The sequence below is a fragment of the Ixodes scapularis genome, unplaced genomic scaffold, assembly GCF_016920785.2.
Source record: "Ixodes scapularis isolate PalLabHiFi unplaced genomic scaffold, ASM1692078v2 PGA_scaffold3__209_contigs__length_174095766, whole genome shotgun sequence".
Classification (NCBI taxonomy): domain Eukaryota; kingdom Metazoa; phylum Arthropoda; class Arachnida; order Ixodida; family Ixodidae; genus Ixodes; species Ixodes scapularis.
Genome location: NW_024609868.1, coordinates 57,241,148 through 57,256,307, shown reverse-complemented (window position 1 = coordinate 57,256,307; position 15,160 = coordinate 57,241,148). Strand labels below are relative to the sequence as shown.

The window sequence follows — 15,160 nt, the reverse complement described above, 5'->3', positions numbered from 1 at the left end:
ATTCAAAAGTAAGGAAAGGCGCACAATACGTACACACAGTCGAAAGAAGGAAAAGGAAAAAAAAATATCAAACGTCAAATCGAGGTTGTCATACAGTTTTGGAGGGGCAGAGCCGAGTCAGCGTTCCAAGGTGCAGGTGGAGGTCCGGTTCGTTGCGCCGCCAGTCGGGGTCGAGAAGCCATGGTGGCTTGGGTGTTGTAGTGACGCACAACACTCACTCACAAGCACTCACACCCCTCTCCGTCGAATACCTTCTCGGTGTTCGAACAACCATACCGACGCGGATCTGCTCAGCGCCGACCATCCACCCCGTCGCAACCTTGCTCCGCCGTGTGTTCCACAGCCCTCGCGCGCGCGGGCTAAGCTCGCGCTCTTGTCCTCGGCGCTCGCGCACCCCACTCACAAACACGGGAACGGACAACAACATAACCATTGAAGGGCAAAAGTAGCTATTGAATTCTGTGACAAGGAACATACCCTCCCCTCCGTACCTTCCCCTCCTCCTCCTCAAGAGCAGTGCTCTAATTTCGCGTTACAGAGATTTGTAAACGTCTAATTTTTTCAGAGCGCAGCTCTTAGGCGCCCGTGTCCTGCTTGAGCGGCGTCGCCGTCGGCGTCGGCGTAACCGCGTGTTGCATTATGGGACGTTTCCCATAATGACGTCACACGTGACGTCACGAGCGACGTCACGAAGCTCGCTCGTGAAGGTCACGACCTTCACTGTAACCTTCACGAGGGCTTCACTACTGACCTTTGTGACGTCACGAGTGACGTCACGAAGGTCACTCCTGAAGCCCTCAACGAAGGTCAGGAGTGACGTCACGAGGGTCACAAGTGACGTCACGAGGGAGGAGGGAGGGACGGGGAGGGAGGGTGGAAAGAAAGGAGGTGGAGGAGAGGAGAGGAGGGGGAGGGGCATACCCTCCTCTCCGTGCCCTCTCCTCCTCCTCCTCAAGCGCTGCGCTTTAATTCGGCATTACAGGGAATAGTAAATGTAATTCATTTTTAAAGGAATATGGAAACCAAATTTTGTAGCCCATCTCTTTTCTTTAACATGAAGAGGATTAAAATAGGACTTCATCAATACCAATATTCCGTAGGGTAACGTGAGAACACGTATTTTAAACTGAATAAAACGATAACCGAAAACCACCTCGTGGGTATCTGCGAAGCTTCGATGGAATGTGGTTTCGACAACATGTCCGTAAGAGCAGCGCCACAGCGAGAAGTACGGTCACTCATAGACATTACTTAGACTTGAACGTAGTGTTGAGGCGCTTTGGCGAAGAAAGTAACCGCAGGGTTGGCCAACGTTTGTTTTAGTATCGGGTGGTCTTTCCGGCAATGCTTGTTTGGGGTGGCTTGGGGATTGTGTACGTGCGGTGTAATATTCACGCTACGAAATGTCTATTTAAACTGGCCCGAATGCCCACCTTTCCTGATGAAGGAATCGCCACCTTGGTCGATTGCAACTGATAATGAACTCAATCGCTAAGAAGTCAACAGAGCTACCATCGTTGCTACCTAAAAGAAAACGGCCCGTACGGCTCTGCTCAGCGGCGCGCATGTAAGCGAATCGCTGCGGCGTTTTTCGTGGCTTCGGGGATGTGGGAGAGAGTCAACGTTCAGGAATATACGTTTGAAGTAAAAGAGTGTCAGCAGGATCCACGTAAATGTCTGTTCGCACTATAAGTGGAACAGCGCAGGCACCACGCTCTTGGTACCCGCTTTGGGAACGATCTTTTACAACCGATTTCATGAACCGCAGGGCCTCTAGACAATCGGAACTCGATGCTGACGTCACGCTCGGCAGAGAAAGATTGGACTGGCATTGACTCGCTCCCAAAAACTGCTCTAATTTGACATGTGTTGCCGTACCATCATGTCGCACTAAAATAAAGTATGTTGATTTGCATCGACGGACGTCTTTCCTGAACCCCACAGACGCACCAAATGATAACGCTCTCTCGTCGGGGATCCGGGAGAGCGGGGAGGGGGGGCCAGGAAGAACGGCCGAGGGGGCGAGGGGGGAGCAGGGACACGGGGCCCGAAGGAGGGGCTGCGGGAAGGGTTTCTCCCCCCCCCCCCTCACCCTCCCCCCCCCCCCCCCTCAAGGCTTGGACTCCGGGGGGCCAGAGGTTGCTTGGTCTCCAGGACCTCCGGCAGGGAACTCGCTCAGCTGAGTGTCACCGATGATGAGGAGTGCCCTCGATGATAATGGTGGTGGCATCAAACCAGGCAGGTCAGCGGTGAACGTTCATTCACTGGGAAGTCCGCGACCGACGGAGCACGGTCCAGGAAGTATAGTCCAAAGCACCACAGCTCACAACACGCACGGACACTCCGGCACACACAACACGCCGCCTTTAAAGTTAACTTCCGTCCCTAATATCCCAGACAGCGAATCGCGAAAAAACCGAATACCGGCACGCTATACCAGACAGCGCCACGAAACCAAACTCTTTCGATCGTTGGACACACCACGAAATAAAAACGAAACTCTTAATTTCAATACTAACAGGCAGGCAATCACCGAGAACATCACGCTACACGTTCAAGAGGTACCTAAGAGGAAAACTATTCCTCTACTAAAAAGCATGAGCACTCACTGTATACTCAAATCGTGCATACGCCCACTGTACAACGTTTGCTCCCATAAAACTCAACCACATTCTTTTATAACAGAAAACAATCTACCAGAGCGTCAGAACCGCACACCTCTGAGAACAATATTAATATCCTACACATTCGCGAAGAACGCACAAAACCTCAAAAACTTATAAGAACCTTCCGTCAGACAGAAACAGTCACAAATCCAGCACTGTTCGTGAGGTGCGACTCGAAAGAAACACGCTGCTAACAGTAGCAATTACCCAAGACTCATGTACTCGGCTTTTGCGACACCCGAGCTACAAACACACTACGGGTGAGAAACGCAGCATGCTATCATCAGAAGGGATAATCACCTTACTGAGAGGCTGGTGTTCCGTGTTACCGGCCACTAATACCAGGACAAAGGGAACACTAGCTGGATCGTGCGAACAGCAGATCTAATCGGACAGCCTCCTTGCACGGATATGTCCGTAACGTCTGGCCATGTAACCAGATGTTACCGCTTCACTGTTCGGAAATGACCTCCCAACACGAGCGACGAGCGCCCGTAACGGCGGTCCGCACCGAATCCCGCACGGGCTTGACAACTGCGATGAGCGCTTCGACGCACGTTCAAATTCTCTCCCGGCCAAACCCCGACACCGCATAACTAAAAAGTCTTCCAGCTGATGTCAAGGCCGGCCGGGATCGAGCAATAAAAGTATGCCGTCGACGCGTCTCGCGACTCTTCGATGTTCTCGATTCGAGCAGCGTGTTCACACACAAACGCAGTAGGTTACGCACAAAGCTGGCCGCAACCAAGTCAACACGCCGCATAACTGACAAGTCTTCTTGCGACTGTACAGACAGGCACGGTTCGAACAATGTAAGTATCCCACAGGCGTACCTCTCAACTTCCGCGCAACGAGAGCGATTCCGAAATGCCAAATAATCTAACCGGCCCTTCTTGAAAATAGACGAGTTTATAAACTATATTTGCTGTGCATAAACAGTTTCCGCAGCGTCGAAGTGTCTACCGCATTTACCGTCGGATTCCAACACCCACTACCTATTCATGCAAAGGATTCACTTTGTACAGCGACGGGCTGACCCAACGCACAACAGTTACAGGCCGCCGACGGCCATGCCGCTGCCATGATTTCTAGGCTTCCCGGGCACCCGCCGACATAAACCGCACGTTTTCCCGGGCTTCCCGCGCATCTGCACAGGTTAGAACTATGAATAACTCGTCACATCCTGGCAAGACCGCCACTCCCCTCTTGCAGCGTTTCACTGCACGAGCACATATCTCCCCCCCCCCCCCCCCCCCCTAGCTGTCGTTTCTCCCCTAAATTTATAATTTCACTCTAATCCAGGCCTCTGCACGAACAATTACGCTCTCTACGCCCTCGCGTCCCAACGCGAACAAAAACACGGCTGAGAACCGTACTGCTTCCGGCGGCAGCGCAAAGCGCGCGCTTGCCGCCGCTCCTCCGGAGACGGGGAAAGCGAAATGAAGGAGTAGCTCCCGCCGCGAGGCTCAACCCTCGATATGGCGGTGTGAGGATCCCGAACCAACCGTGCGCACAATTAAACGGGATGAACCTCACGAGTCTACAACCAGAAACGCACGAATCATCCCCATCGCGTCAGACGACTTCACGGAGCACTACGCACTGCCACTGATAAAGTGAACACGAAAACTCCGTGGTTTTCACGTTTCCAATGTCTACGCACCAGACATCGCGTATCCGGCAAGGTTTAAGGGTCTTAACCCCTAAATGTAGCCTCTGGCCACAAGGTACTCGTTCAAATCAATCTTGGCCAGAACCACAAGAGCGCATCAGTACTTTGAAACGCTGTCAACTAACGAAGCTCAAAACCGCGCTGACAGCTCGAGCAAGCTCAACTGGGAGCTAGCATGCAGTCAAACCGAGACGCTAGGCTCCTCCCGGACAAAATGCAATGCGGGAATAATTTCCAAACACAGTCCGTGCAACCGCCATCCCCAGTGGGAGCAGTCTCCACTAAAAGCGATGCCATTTTAACGCGCCCAGTCGGTAACAAGCGGTTCGAAACATTACATCGATACGCGGGCAATGGCGGTTGGGCTCGTCAAATCCCCCAAACCGTGAGCTGGCATCTTTCCCAGCAGACGTGGACGGCGGGAGGCGTAGGTGGGCTAACGCCCAACTCTAAAGCCTCGAGAGGTGCGATAATTTAGGCGCATAGAGCGCTCTTGCGCAGCAGGATCAACCTGCTAGCATCCAACGGCGCGCTAAACAGCAAATACTCAAGGAGCTTCTCGTGACGGGGATAGGTAAATCCGTGACATGCTGGGAAAAAGAGTTAATCCCTAACGGCAACGGTCAATGTCCGTGCCTCCTCGTCAGGCAGGCGATTATGTCAGGACCTTCGTGCGGCGTGCCCGCAACGAAACTCCGTGCGGCGTTCCAGTCACAAAGATGACCCTCAAGAAGAGCGCGAAACAGTGCCCCAATTCAACCGGAAACTGGTTGGGGATCGGAATGCCTACCTGATCAAAAATCAGGCCCACAGGTTGCGGCGCAAGTTTATGCGGCCCTCTAACTCCGATTCTCCCGGACCCTGCTCCCGGATGAATATGACACGGGAATACTTCGCTCTCGGCAAAAGGGTTTATTCACTCACTTATTGCCTGGTGGATTTCAAAATCCGGGAAGGGTCATCAGCGAGGCCGGGGGGAAGTCCGCTGCTACTGCAGCTGCTCCAAGTCCCAGCGGTAGTCGTCCACTCCGCGTCATGGGGACGTTGTGGTCCAGGGTCGCTCTCCGGATCACTCACCGAGTCCGCCGCTCGACCACGCGCCCGCACTTCCCCGCTCCAGCATCCGCCTCCCGCCGAATCCCGCTCCAGCGTCTTCGTCTCCTGTCGCCGCCGCACGCTTGCTGTCCGCCGTTCGAAAGAGCCGCCGTCCGAGAGATACTCCTCATTGTCCCGCCTCCCCTTTTTTATAATTTCGCCCCTGGCCGATCACGTGCACCCCCACGACCCCCGGGTGATAACGCACCAGGTCATAACGCGCACTCGTCGGGAATCCGGGAGTGCGGGGAAGGGGGTCCAGGAAGAACGGCCGAGGGGTCTAGGGGGAAGCAGGGACACAGGGCCCGAAGGAGGGGCCGTGGGAAGGGTTCCTACATGTTTCAACTAAGCGAGATTGTAACACGTTGACGCTTCCAAGTGGCAAGACTCATGACTTCGATACGCTTGGCCATCCGATGCATGATGACGTCAAGACCGTGCCAGATCGGCCGGATCTCCCGAGAATCATCGCGCTCTTCGACGGCTGATTTTGAAGCGGTAGCCAAAATTGAGGCATTTAGAGCGAAAAATATAGCCATCCGGCTTAAAACATGAATATTACCAATTACGGGTTTATCTGATCCTATTTGACTTATCTCTAGATGTTTTCTGTATATTTTAAGTTTTGATTCAGCATCCTTTTAAAGGCTCTTTACCCGCGTACAGTCGCGGACGATATAAGAAAGCCCGGGCGAGCACGTATCTCCGAAGACCTCTAGCGCTACCTAACAGAATAAAGTTGAGTTATCGCAGAGGCTATTGTGTAAATGAGCGGCATTTCAGCAGCTGTTAAATTTTTGTTCTTACTCCCCACTTCGTGAGCGAACGATTTCTGGTGGCGAATTCCAATGGTCGTTTTGGAGCGCGCCGGGATCGACTTTTGTGGAGCGAGCCTATTTCACTGGGCGATCGGGATCGAGACGGAGGTGTACCACTGGTCGTTTTGGATTAGCTCCCGCTCCAAATCGCGATCTGGATCCGAGAAAAGTCGCTCCGCCGATTTCGGCGGATTCAACCGGAAACCAGCCGTGCCAGCCCTCGGCGCACACACGTGACTTCCTTTCTCGCGGGACATCTCGCCTGATCTCGCCTCAGAAAACTTCGTAATGGCCGCTCGGAAGGTGCCGCCTGTACCGCCCGCCTTAAGCGTGTTTCACATGCAGCGATTTTGGCCCTAAAGCGGCGCGATTTCTGCCGTCGCGGCGCTCGTGCCGCAGAATTGCTGGTGCTGGCCAGAGCGCCGCGACGGCAGAATTCGCGCCGCTCTAGGGCCAAAACCGCTGCATGTGAACTAGGCTTTACGCCTAGTTCACATGCAGCGGTTTTGGCCCTAGAGCGGCGCGATTTCTGCCGTCGCGGCGCTCTGGCCAGCACCAGCGGTTGAGCGGCACGAGCGCCGCGACGGCAGAAATCGCGCCGCTTTAGGGCCAAAATCGCTGCATATGAAACAAGCTTTACTGCAGCTGCTGTTTGAGAACAGTTCGTTGTCAAGTTGCTCGAGCAGCCGGCAATCTTTGCTAGAAGCTCCTGAGCTATTCCTGCCGCTCGTACGTCGAACATAAGGCCGGTTCAGACACTTGCATTTGAGTGCGTTTGACTGCGTTGCGTCGAGAACCGAAAGCGAGTCACCGGCACATCTGTGCTTCGTATGAAGCGTGGACTCCAATTTAAGGAATCGTCATGGCACGCGATATAAGCAGCAGGGATGTCCTGGTTTCTCGCTGCCGCCATGCAGTCAAATGCAGCCAAAAGCAACTGTCTGAACCAGGCTTTAGCGCTGCGATTGCGAAAAGGTCTTCGAAACGACCGCGGTGGCCGCGGAAAGGGGATTCCCGGGCAGGTGAATGACGGGAAGGCGTCCGCCGATCCCGGAGCAGTGGTCATGTTCCAATGGGGATCCGCAGGCGGCGCGACCCCGTTCGGATCGTGTGCTCCATTCCGTATCTGGTCAACTGATCCCGCCGTGCTCCAAAACGCCAGTGGAATTCGCCGTGAATCAACACCAATACTCTAAGTGATCGGTAAAATATTTTAAAAAGGAAACCTTATTGTCATTTAACCCACGAACTGAATATCAAGCGCCCGAAAGCTGATTGCTCAACCCACAAACCGAGAAGATTCATAATTGGGGTTGTGTGGATATTTATACAGCGTGTAGTTGGTCAGCCATTTCGAAGTTGCGACGAGTCACTCCCTGTAGCAAAGCAATTTAGGCAGTGCAATACAACCGCTAGCCTGGGGTCTTTAACGTGCGCCACGCAGTAGTGATACACGACCGCACACTGGTAAGATGCTCATCCAGATCGAAACGGCAGGGGTGGGGATGGAACCCAGGATTTCTGAATTCTGCAGCGTGAGCTTTCGCTCCACGTGCTCCGAGCTGGAGTGCGCTAGCCCACTCGGCCAACGATACCCCCGGGAAGATTCAGTTAGGCTTTATTTTACTTTTTGTCGCGCAGCGCATCTATAATTGGCGAAATAAGCATGAACACGACGACAGCTGTTTAACGCTTGAGTGTGACTGGTCGTGCGTTTCAATAAATATACAAGGTTTTATATAAAGTATTTACATTATCGTTGCTTTCCAAGCTGCGCAGCCCCTATCCTCACTTCTTCATCGTCGCTCATGACCCAACTTCGTCCTCTTCTTTAACACAGGGAAGGAAATTTCAACAATTTCCAGGGAATTTACCCCAAATCATTTCAGGTTTGTGGTAGCTCGCTGTGTTCTTTTCCTTTGTTAATTGCATAACGTTTCTCTAGAGCTGCGAGTTTGCGATGACATCTTCGTTGCGATCATCAGGCGTGACATTTTTGTCTTCCTGTCATTTAGCGGAGCAGATTGACATTCTAGACAGAGCATCGAACCCATCTTGTGCGTCATAGAAAAGACCTCGAGGATTCAGGTACTTCAGAATACCTTTTATGGCGCAAGGGCGCCTTGGAAACAGAGCGCGTCTCGGGCCTCTGGATAGTTCTCCTTTGCTTATCTTTAGTTCTGTCTTTCTTTAATGTGGTCCCGTCCTTCGTATCAGATATTTTTAACTCCGTCGTTTTCTATGTGCAGTTGCTAAAACTAAATTCTTCTGACACTTTTTTTTTCTTGTATGCGTGCGTTTTGTTGTTGCTCCTCAGTCTTTGACGAGATCCTCGTTACATGTTGTTGATTTTGTTCGCCGTAATCTCTGGGTGTGCTTCTTTTCTTTCGTGTCCGCTTCGATTTCCCGCTGCTGATATTGATGACATAATTAAGACGAACCTTCTCTTGCTCAGGTTATGATAGATTCTGTTGCGAGACGTGGTTACTTCGTGCTAGGGTCCAAAAGTTTTCCTTACTGCCTCCATATCATGGCTATGCGCATTTTTTTAATTAAAAGAATAATTTCGGTGATTGGTGTTTGCCATTAAGATCTTGTGGTTCTAGTTGCTGAGAGCTGTTTGAGAAAAGTTTGAAGGGGAGACATTCTTTCGGTTTAGAATGATGGTGAACAAGTTCCCGATTTCTACGCTTTCGTTTTCGTGTTTCGATGAGATCATGGCAAGCACAGCGTTGATATCTGAAGCACGTGTGTTTGCATTACTCAAAGTCATGTTGATATGCGTTTTCCCACTCTCGGAGTTTCTCTCAAGTCTCGGTCAGGGTATAAGATAGGCAGGTGGGAAAACGACCAGTGAAACCTGCCACAGCGGTGCGACCGTATTGTGTCCAGGGCACAATCCGGTCGCACCGCTGTCGCAGGTTTCAGGACAAGAATTGTAATATTCCTCATTATTATTTTTTTACAGCGAAGCTGTTTATGGCTAGGGTCCCATGGATTTGTTGCGCACGGCAACGGAAATGACGTCGAGGCTTCGTGACGTCATGCGACATCACGACTTCGTGTCATGTGACGTCGATTTCCCTGCTAAAGTTAGCGGTAAAACTTTTCCGCTAAATTTAGGGAGGAAATTGACGTCACATGACGTCGCGAAGCCGTGATGTCATTTCTGTCACAACTGCGTGACGTCATGTGACGCCAAAACTTTGTGTCACGGGACGTCAATTTTTCCGCTAAATTTAGCGGAGAAACTGACGTCACGTGAAGCGAAGTTGTGACGTCATATCAGGTCACGAAGTCGTGATGGCATTTCTGTTGCCGCACACCTTCTACATTTATAATTAGCCGCGTAAATTGCATCCGCCTGACTATAACTCACCTGGTTAAACCGCATTAGTGTGCCTCTTACTATTTCAAAACAAATCTCTCGAGCCGAAAAAGAAATGATGAGCCATTACACTTTTTGAAGTCCTCGACATCTGTGTCCCTACCGTTCGTCCCAGTGATCACCGATCAAGACAGTCAATGTGTTCGTACCTTTGTTCAAAATTCTGGGCCACGTCTGCGTCGTCTGCTAAACAGCTTCGCTGGTCATTCACCTTCACAGAGTGGAATGGCTCATCATTTTTATTCTTGATTAGGGCGCAAAGCTTTCTTTTTTTTTTTTTTTAGCTTGCTCGTTTCCAAGAAAAAAGTCGCACAATCATCACCACCATCATCATTGGCGATGGACTCGGGTTTGTATGAAACTCTGCGAGAAAACGCACAGTGTCAGCGATATTCTTTAATTTATATTAGCATTTATTATATCCTGACAAAATGAAGCTACCACGCGATTTTTAACATTTTTTATTTTATTTTAATGTACTTTCCGAGCCACATGAGCATGGCGTAAGCGGCTAGCAATGTGGAGACGTCTGCGAAACGTCTGACGTGCTCTTTGCTTTTCGTTTTGTTTGTTTTGCTCCCGAACGCGCTTGGAGTAGACAAATTTGACGGTAGCATACGAAATTGGAGTTTCTCGACATGTTTTGGGCGCCTGGGAATGGTCATACTCTTGCGGTATCAGCCGCTACTTTTGTGTTCCGAAATGTCGGTCGAGCTACGGCCGGAAGAAAGAAAAAGCGCCGATAATTAACGAGGGCGATTTTGAATTCGGGTGACTCTGTTGTGCTGGGCACAGTGTGACTGCAGTGTAGTGCGACGGCGTACCGCTGGCTTCAAATCACGTCGAACCTCGCTTGGACGTAAACGCACGAACTTCGCAGGCGGTGTGGAATCGACGCCGTCGTCGAATTCACGACACTCCTTGGCACCTCAGCTGACTTCTCAGCTTGCCTTCTCGCGCTGCGCTCCCTTGATTTTTTTACCTTGTAATGCAAAACTACAGGCAAAAAACTTTCAGCCTTTCCACTCTGGTGAAGAAGGAAGACCAGCGGAGCTGTACAATGGAAAGTAATGGCCGGCCGAAAGTTGGCAAGCCAGAGTGGAAAGGCTGCCGCCATCTATGAGCAACGGCGGCAACCAAATACGTGGCTTGCCGCCGTCGCTCATAGATGGCGGTAGTTGTCCAGAGCTCGGTGTCTTCATTTCTTTGCGGGGGACACGATCCTGGGAAAACTAGACCTTAGCAACTCCGCTGTAAAAAGTCTATACATTAAATATATCATTAGTTTGCTCGATTAAACTTGTGTGGTTCATGCACAGTTTATGAAATAAATGGCCAGTGGGTCGCGTAGCCTGCAAAATAAATAAGAACATTTTGTTTGTTGTTTCTTCTTTTCGTGGCGCCATCTATGTGGAGTAGTGTGCACATTCCTGAAGCGGGGACACAATCAGGTCGACCAATCTGCTGTCGTTTCCCCATCTGCTATCTCACATCCTAGTCTGGGTTGCCCATGCTGTTTATTGCTCGCGTATTTCTCAAAACCGTTTAATAATTTATTTTCTTGCATCCATCCTACTCTTGATCCAGAAATTCAGTCTGTTGATATGGATGGTGATGTTGACGCTAGACTCCAAGCCTACGTGTATATTCTTCCTCTAGGCTTTCCTCCTGGAATAAAGGTTCTATCCCTGTGTCTTAAATGGTCAGTCATTTCATTCAAATTTGTGAATGATCTTTGATCTGAAATTGTTGAATCTATGTAATTTAAAATGTTCGTTATTTCGTTTTTGAGCACAGTTCTCTTTTGACGTTCCATTCTTTGTGAATTCCTTCAGTTTTGTTAAAGCTTTTATCAATGCTAACTGAAGAGTTGCGTTAATGTTGTTAGTCGCTGCTTTATGTTCATCGAGAGAGTATAGTCGTGAAAGGTTGCCCTTGCTTGAGGAAGGTTCGCAAGTTTTCGCTAGGTCGCTGGGTGAGCTCCGGCTGATCGGTTTATAATCAAAACCTTGTTTCTTGAGTTCATCCGGGGTTGCGGCACTACCATTTGTAAGGTTAGTGGACGAGTGGTTGTGCGTTTCGATAAATAACCAAGGTTTAATATACAGTATTTACGGTATCCTTGTGTTTCACGCTGCCGGAGACTCCAACCTCACTTCTTTATCGTTTCCCATTACCCAACCTCGTCCTCTTCGTCAACACGGGGAAGGGAATTTCAACATCTGCTCGGTCGGGGAGAAATGACAAAAATTTAATAGCCACTGCATGAAGCCTCAAAGATGGTTGAGCTTTCTTCTGATAGATAGCGCGGCAGGCCTTGTAAGCAACGCGCTCGACTTGGCTTTTTCATATCGTCCGCGACTGCACGGGTTGTTCGACAAAAAACATAACCTTGCCGTATCGTCGCTTCACGATGAGGGACATGGCGCTACTGTTTCGAATCGGGACCCACTTTTTTTTTTTCTGTGTGTGTTTACTCCGAACAATAAAAAAAAACAAAAAAACATTGACATATAGTTTAAGACCATGTTTGCGTTCCCCCATCTCTTTTATGTAAATTGTGGGGGACATAAAGTATATGTAATAATAAAAATTAGAGGGAAAGGCATCTTATGCGCTTTAGGTCGGCGCGGCATAGACGATGGCATTGGTGGTTCCGATGGGACCATATTGCTGGCGCTGCATCGATACAACAAAGACGCAGGAAAACATTTCTTGCAAGGTTTGTATCAAGTGTTTTCTACCACCACCTGTGTTAAAACACCGGCGGTGCACGATGTTTAAAAGTAAACAAGTTTGACAAGCACTCGAGCAACTCCAACTCGTCGCGTCGCACGCCTGACGTCTCCTAAGCTTTTTTTTCCCGCGTTTCTGTCCGCTCTCTTGTTTCTTTTTTTTTTCTCGGAAGAACTGATATCAGTGCTTACGATTTTCCACGTTCTGCTCTCGTCTTTACCCTCAGGTACGGTATCATGTTCTAAATGTTTTGCTCGTGTGCCATGAGCCGTAATCATCGTTGAACTACAAGACACTCTGGGAATTTTTTATAAATCACAAAAGATAATTAACAAGTACCATTGTCACTAAGAGCAAGATTCGATCACAGCGCCGCCCTACGACAATTCGCCGCTAAACGCGACAAATATTTGTTATGCGTGGGTTCTTGGAGTTTTGGATTGACAGGATGGCGCTGGATTTTAAAACATAACGTGTTCTTTTTATTGTTCTAATGGCGCCCGGCTGGCTCTGCAAGCTCTGCTACGAGTTGCCAGTAGGGCTAACGCAACATAGGTGGCGCTACCTTTCAGTACATATATAACACGCCCCTTTTTTCCTTTTTTTTTTTACAAGTTCATGCGGTTTGGAGGACGGACTTGTCTTCCTGAACGTAGGTGACCTGAGGTTGTCGGTCCACTGCTGGTATCACATGGTATATTCACTGCCCGGGAGGAGTCTTCATCTAAGGCAGACAATGGGCACAGATCCTCCATATTCCTTTGCACTTGAAGTGGTGCCTCTCGATCCCTCGGTGGCAGGTGTGCTTCTCTCAAGTGGTAGCGGTTTCTGCGGTATGTGCCTCCACCGTATCCTTGCTTGTTTCCAGCTGCTGAGAGAGCCGGTCCACGTACGACTGGTAGTGAGAGGACATCTGCTGCTTTTCTGCTGCAATCTGCTCCATGGCATCCTTGAACTTGTTGACTTTCTTCTCCATGTCCAACTTCTCTTGGTGGAGCTCCTCCAACTGGCTGTGCACATTCTCAGAGGCCTGGGCGCCTCCCAGCTGCTGAGCATAAAGCTGCGCCAAGGACAGCTCCTTCTTGACGTCGCCAAGCTCATGTTGCAGGGCTTCATTGTCTTTCGCCTTCTTGCCAAGCTTGTTGCTCAACTCAGAAAGTTCTTGCTTCAGTTCTTCGATTGATTTGCTTGATTTGTACTCTTCCGTCTTGAGCCTCTCGATTTGCCTGAGGTACTCTTGGGAACTCTTCTCCTGAACCTGGCTCTGGCTGCTGACAGAGTTCAACTTTCGCTCCAAGTCCGTGTTTCTCTCTCTAGCCGCCTTCAGTCTTCCTTGCAATTCTTCCGTCTCCACGGCCTTCTGCTTGGCGGTCTGCTGGCTCTGGGAGAGCGCCGACTGAAGCTCCGTCTTCTCGGCCACCAGGATGCCGATGGTCTGGATGTGCACCTGTAGCTGGTCGTTGATGGCCCCTAGCTCGCGCCGGGACTGATCCTCCCGCTCTTGCTGCTCACGCTCGTACTCACGCTGCTGCCATGTCAGCTTGCCCCTCAGCTCCTGCAGCTGAAACTCGAGTTGGTCCCTGTCCCGCTGCATGAACTGGAGGCTCGTGGCCAGCTCCTGGTTCCTTCGCAAGAGGGCATCGTTCCTCGGGGTGCCGGAGCTGTCTGCAAGCGCCGCAATGTCTCCGTTGACAGCCGCGTTGGTGTCGTTCATCAGGCCGTTTAGCTGCAGCGTGATCTGCCGAAGACTCTCCGCAGACGACAGCACCCTATTGCTTGGCTGGTCCTCACTTGCTAACTGGGAGAGGTCCTGACAGGAGTGAGCAGTCAATGATTGGGTCTCCTTGGGTTTAGACGCCAAAGCCATGGAGGAGCTTTGCTCCAGAAAGCATACTTCTAGTGTGTCATCCCTTCCTGTAGTGCCATCAACCGAGTTGCACTTGAGTCTGTTGAGTTGTATTAGCTTCAGCTCCCGACAGGCATCCAAACCCAAAATGGCAGCTTTTGACATGTCAACTATGCAGAACTTCAGTGTTGCCGATGTGCCAGGTACGCTGCATCTTAGAAAGCACTCTCCACGTAGTAGCAAAGGCTCGCCGGTGTAAGTAGTCACACAAGCACCAGGGCTGTTAAGTGGTGGGGGATCCGGCAACTTCTGGAACTGCTCCGTCGAGATTAGGTTCACATCTGATCCAGTGTCCAGTTTGAACACAATGTCGTGTCCACTGACGTTAACTCTTTGGCTCCATGAAGAAGAGTGCTGAACGGTGCGAACGGTCAGCACATACAAGGAGAGAGGTGCATCCTCCTGCAGCTCTCGCACGACGTGGGCATGACGCGACTGCAACGGACGAGGCTGATGTTGCTGCTGACACAACGCAGCATAGTGGTTGGGCTTGCCACAGTTGTAACACTGTTGTCCGAATGCTGGGCACTGTCGTGGCTGGTGAAATTGGCCACACCTGGAGCATGTTCTTTGCGAGTTGTGACGAGGCTGCGGTGGCTGGCGGTGAGTGGGCGCTCCTTCACTTGATTCCCGCGTAGCGTCATACTGCCGTGAAGTTGGTGGACCGCGGCGATGTATTGCGAGCACCTCCGGACGCTGTGGCTGCATCTCTTAGGCGTACGTTCTGGAAAGTTGCGCTGCCATACACTGGTCCTTGACTTTGTCGAGTGTAAGTTTCTTCTCGCGCAACAAGCGTTCTCTCAGCGAGTTGTTATTTATTCCATGAACGAGGCAGTCGGTGATCATACGGTTACGAGCTTCACCAAAAGCGCATTGATC

The 15,160-nt window shown here is 50.6% G+C and overlaps 1 protein-coding gene across 1 annotated transcript; it reads right to left on the bottom strand.

Moving 5' to 3' along the window:
- Positions 1 to 13,186: 13,186 nt before the first annotated feature.
- Positions 13,187 to 14,371, bottom strand: LOC121837186 (golgin subfamily A member 2-like). The gene has a single exon (XM_042292733.1). It carries the CDS (start codon positions 14,240 to 14,242, stop codon positions 13,187 to 13,189), a length of 1,056 nt encoding a protein of 351 aa, XP_042148667.1. The 5' UTR covers positions 14,243 to 14,371.
- Positions 14,372 to 15,160: the final 789 nt, after the last annotated feature.